This window comes from Saccostrea cucullata, unplaced genomic scaffold (assembly GCF_032062105.1).
Source record: "Saccostrea cucullata isolate Sc308-1 unplaced genomic scaffold, CSIRO_AGI_Scuc_v1 ctg14600, whole genome shotgun sequence".
Lineage (NCBI taxonomy): Eukaryota > Metazoa > Mollusca > Bivalvia > Ostreida > Ostreidae > Saccostrea > Saccostrea cuccullata.
In genome coordinates, this window is record NW_026919232.1 from 6,054 (window position 1) to 11,063 (window position 5,010).

The 5,010-nt window shown below is 32.9% G+C and overlaps 1 protein-coding gene across 1 annotated transcript; it reads right to left on the reverse strand.

Annotated features, from left to right (window-relative positions):
* Positions 1 to 476: 476 nt before the first annotated feature.
* Positions 477 to 3,703, reverse strand: LOC134282885 (uncharacterized). The gene is made up of 2 exons (XM_062765295.1): positions 3,532 to 3,703; positions 477 to 1,974 (listed from the first exon to the last, which is right to left on the reverse strand). Exon 2 carries the CDS (start codon positions 1,934 to 1,936, stop codon positions 485 to 487), a length of 1,452 nt encoding a protein of 483 aa, XP_062621279.1. The 5' UTR covers positions 1,937 to 1,974; positions 3,532 to 3,703; the 3' UTR covers positions 477 to 484.
* Positions 3,704 to 5,010: the final 1,307 nt, after the last annotated feature.

Below are 5,010 nucleotides of genomic sequence, written 5' to 3' on the forward strand. Positions count from 1 at the left end.
TCAGTATTTAATGCCAATTGACTTTCAGAGTCGATCAAATTTTGCAAGATGGATTGAAAGAAGAGCGAGAGAAATGGACACCAACACATACCGGGCTGTAGTTCTGAAACGACACATTTATTGAAATACAACTTTAATTAAAAATAGATATGCTCTTGGGGGGGGGGTCTAAAAGCCAGATAGAAAATAAGAAATGCCTCAAGTATCCTGTGAAACTTACAAAACAGTGGTCAGAATTTTCTGAACCTGGGTCTTTTAAGTTATTTAGGACAATGTCAGGAAAACACTTAGAGAGTAACATTTTAGGATTTTTTGCCATAGTAACTGAAATGGAGAATGTTGGATACTTCTGACTCAAAATAATAATTTTGAATATCTGCTGATTAAAATGATATATAAAATGTATGCGTAGTTTTTGTTGTAATTTAACTATCTGTCTTAAGATGTGTGACATATATTGTGAAACACCCTGTACACAGGAAATTCAAGTCTGCGAGGACACACTTTCTCTGAAAATTCTATCCGTATACTTTCGCCTTGACTTTCCAAAGAGTAGTTCTTTAATGCCTCTTCTAACCTTCACATTAACAATGCTGTAAATGATAGGATTTGATGCATGTCCAATAAAAAAGAAAAATCTTAAAGCCAATACGTCAGTCACACTAAACATCTCGGGGAAGAAAGGGATCCAGGAAATAATATACAGAAATGTACAAATAGACAACATTGTCCAAGTCTTTGTTTGGACTACCGAGACTTTCCGGGCGGATGTGATATTGCCTTGATTTACACTGCTACGGATAGATGCTAATGAAGAGTTACGAATGGATGCTAATGAAGATTTCGGGGTATTTTGTAGACTTATTTGAATAACATCCGAGTCATTTGTTTTCTGCTCGTCCTTTCCTGCTGCTGTCACTGAACGTTCTACCGTGTTTGATGCAGCTTTTTCTTTTACTGCTTTCTTCTCTAGATTAGAAGACTTACAATCTTGAACATTAACCGCTGTAGGATCACTTTTTTGTTCGGCAGTGTTCGATTCACATTCGTCTTTAAAAGTGTCTTCTGATTTTTTCAGATGCAACTTTTGTTCTTCATTTTCAGCTGTGCATTTGTACCTCGTCTTTTGACTATTGCTTGGAGACAGAGAATTCGCTATACAAAATATTGGACCATCGTTTGAACTTTGATTGCTCTCCTTCCTTGCTTCATTTCCATTGGAATCTTGTTCCCGTAATTCTCGGTGAATGGATGGCCTAGCAGGTCTTCGACATGAGCCCACATAAGCTCCTCCTATAATACTCTTTCTTTGTCGGTAAATAAGTATAAAGACTAAAATATACATCACTATCAAAACAAGCAATTCTGAAACTATTAAGATAATGATAAAATTTCTGTACATATTGCTCTTTTCTTCTCCTAGTATGCCTGTCGTGTAGTCACAATACTTTTCCTGGACCTGCGTTACGTTGACCGGAAGAGGATCGCCATGAAAATCAACGTCATAAATGAGAGCAGACGGACTAGAACACACGATGGTAAAAATCAGAAATCCTATAATCCATGCGAGTTTTGTCCTACCCTTCATGACTTTCAAAGGTTTCCACACCATAAGCAAACGCTCCATTGCTATCAAAATAAGTATAAGATTGGAGAATCCTATCCCGGAATGGCGGACTACTTCGAAAACATGGCAGACAAATTGGCTCGTTACTAATCTTAGTTCAAACACAATTGTGTAGGGAGCAACCACAGTCATTATAACTAAGTCAGTGATCGCTAGCGTGAGGATGTAGGTTCTTCTAGGAAAATGACGTTTCTTTGAAACGTACACTGCGATCACAAGAGCATTGCCAATTGTTCCCAAAATTATGTAAATTGATGTTGCGATGAGGAATATGATATGATTCAAATCCCAAATGCTTTCTTGATACATTTTTGCCGCCTCGCCTTCTATAGTTTTCTTGAGCTGAACTGAAAGACATGGGAAAACATGAATTTAAATTGTTATGACGAATAATTGATGAAACTTTTGTATTATTAATAATAATAAAGATATTTCTAAAGGTAAAATCAATTCTGAATCCTACATTCTCTCAAAACCAGATCGCAAGAGCTGTCAACTACTTTTTAAATTAATTATTTGTTTAGCGTTCAAACGCGTAACACATATAATTGCTTCAAAAACTTTAAATATATCTTAACTCAAAATATGTCATCTTAGTTAATTACCATTAATTGATTTATTCAAATTCATTGATGTAAGTTCTGTCACTCAAACTCGTTGTACTATTTGTCACTTGTCTGTATTTTTTGTTAATTTGATCGTTACGTAAATTGAATTGTTCTCTGTTATGATTCAGGTATTCAGCTTCGAATGTAACTTTTAGTTTTTAAGAGTTCACATGATCGACCCAGAATAAGTAAGAGTTCTATTTAATTGACATTACATATTCTATGCCAAGTGTTTAATGAGACAGATACAGTGTAAGTATTAAGTTTTTAAACTTATTTCCAAATCATGTTTAATTTTATTTGATGAATCTATACTTGTAATTTTCAAATAAAATATGTTAAAATGTATCAAATAAAAAATTGTAACAGCTTTCACATAAACCAGGGGCTCGTAACATAAAGCTTGCTAATGTTATGGTCAACAAGATAATTGATTGGTAACAGTTCCCATGAGAAGCAATCATACTTATCCATACCTCAACGCACCCAAGGTAGTGGACAGTTACTCTAGCAATAGAAATTCTCTTTTTGCTTAAGTGTTCAAAAGCTGCAATGTTAGAACTATCTTTGATTTTGGTTGTTGTTTTGATAGCCCATAGTACATATATGAAGAGTCAAATACATCCAACTTTTTGTTTATTTCTAGCAAAAAACATTTACGAAAAACTGTATATAAATAGCTAAATAAAGCTATTTTGAATAGCTTAATAAAGCTATATAGCCATTTAAAGCTAAATGTATATAGCTAAATCAAGAGATTGTACTGGACCTGTAAACGGTGAAATAAGGATATATTGTGGGAAAGGGGATGGGGTGATAAAAATGATGAAAAATATTTTAAAACCAATCAAGTAAATTGTATGGTCCAGTCTGAATAAACAGTATTATCCACTGGTGAAATTTTACCTATTTTTGTACAAAATGTGGAATTAAAGAAAAATAACCGACTTATTATTTTTTTTTTTATCGTCATCAGGTCATGACTTAGCTGCAGATCTGTAGCTCTCCGAAATATATATTGATAGACTCTCCGGTCTATCAATAATTTTTTTTTGGGAGAGCTACAGTTCTGCAGCTAGTCATGACTCATCAGACATCCAAATTTATACTCAGCCTACATGTTTCTTGGGTCTGTTAGACAATGTGTGCTCTGGTGAAAAGCCAATTTAAAACAGATTCAATATAGAAATAATTCTCATTAAAGAAACTGTAGAAACATTATCAATTTTTAAAAAAAATGGAATATCATCTTAACTTCTATTTCGAAAAAGAAAAGGGTAAAAAGAAAAACTATACCTTGACAAGACAGAGAATCCAGATATCAGGCTAAATCATTGCAGATTGCAGTTTGGACACATGTATTCGGATAAAGGTACCCACCAAAAGTTAGTACTTTTGAAGTGAAGAGCATGGTAATTGTTTTGTTTATGCGAAAATGCCCTGGGTCAAAAGTTTAACTCAGTTAAAACTCAATCTGATAATAATTGTACGTAATACTACGGCTGACTGGTTTTCACCCGGTAGGAATTCAATTACAGAACCGTTATTATACTCAACAATTGATCATGACAAAATAACATGACAATGAAAGTCCGTTACGAAATCTTTTATTGGCCAATTAATTAAAATTGATTCATTGAAATTAACCGACCAAACCTTAAGAAACATTCTGACATTGATTTTACTGATGCTGTTTATGTTATCACAATTTTGTGATTGATTTAATTGAAATTAAATGATGACAATCCTCAAAATATCCATTCGTCTACCTGTCTGTCTGTCTGCGAAAATTTCAATTTTGTCCATCAGCTTTGATTGGATGAGGCTATGACTTAAATATTTTATATTTCACATTGGTGGATCCCTTTGACAAGATCTTTTTTTTTTTTGGCGGGTATGAATGTTTTTGAAATTTGACCCATGCACTTTTACAAAAAATAATGAAATTTTAACACAGATCATAACGTTTAAGCAAGAAGGGCTAGGACTTTAATTCCTCACGCGTGTATTTATTGTGACAAGACCTTTCCTTGTTTATAAATATATTGTAACTCTTTGACTTTGACCTTGGAGTTTAATTAAATTTAAGATTTTAGTGTCTTAAGATGTTCATAGACAAAATATCAGCATGCATTACCAGGAGTTTTTGCAAGATATCAAATTATGAAAATTGTTGCATTATTTCAAGAAAAATCTGTGAAAAATTAGCAATAGGGCTTCATATTTCACGGGTGTATTTCTCGTGGCAAGACCGTCATTTAATTAAAATCCAACAATTTTGACTTTTTGATCTTGACCTATTTTTATTTTAAAATCAAACTTGGTCATAATCTTTAAAGAGTTGGTGCTAGGGCTTTTATATTTCACATAATTATTCATATATATTTTTGTGACAAGTCCCTGTCCTTGGTATTTTTCACTTTGACCCTTTGACATTTGACCTTAGAATTTGATCCACTTAAATAAAACTTTAACTTGACCATAACTTTTTGAAATTCTTGGGCTTATATGTTTGATTGATATATTTATTGATTCCTGTTTTTACTGCGAAACAAAAATTTTAAACTCTTGATCTTGGATTTTAATTTGCATCAGAAAAACTTTGACCTTTGCCATAGGCTGTCATCAATGTTTTTTTTTTTTTTTTTTTTTTTTTTTTTTTTAAAAAAACGCATTTCTTTCATTAGCACTAAAAATATTGAAAGCATAGTTTTCAAAGGCAGTATAGAGAGATCAGAAACCGCACCAAACTTGTTTTCTTTTGACACTCCTTAC

Bases quoted from the DNA above. Each gene is read 5' to 3' on its own strand.
- LOC134282885 (XM_062765295.1), bottom strand. From the start codon at position 1,936: ATGTATCAAGAAAGCATTTGGGATTTGAATCATATCATATTCCTCATC.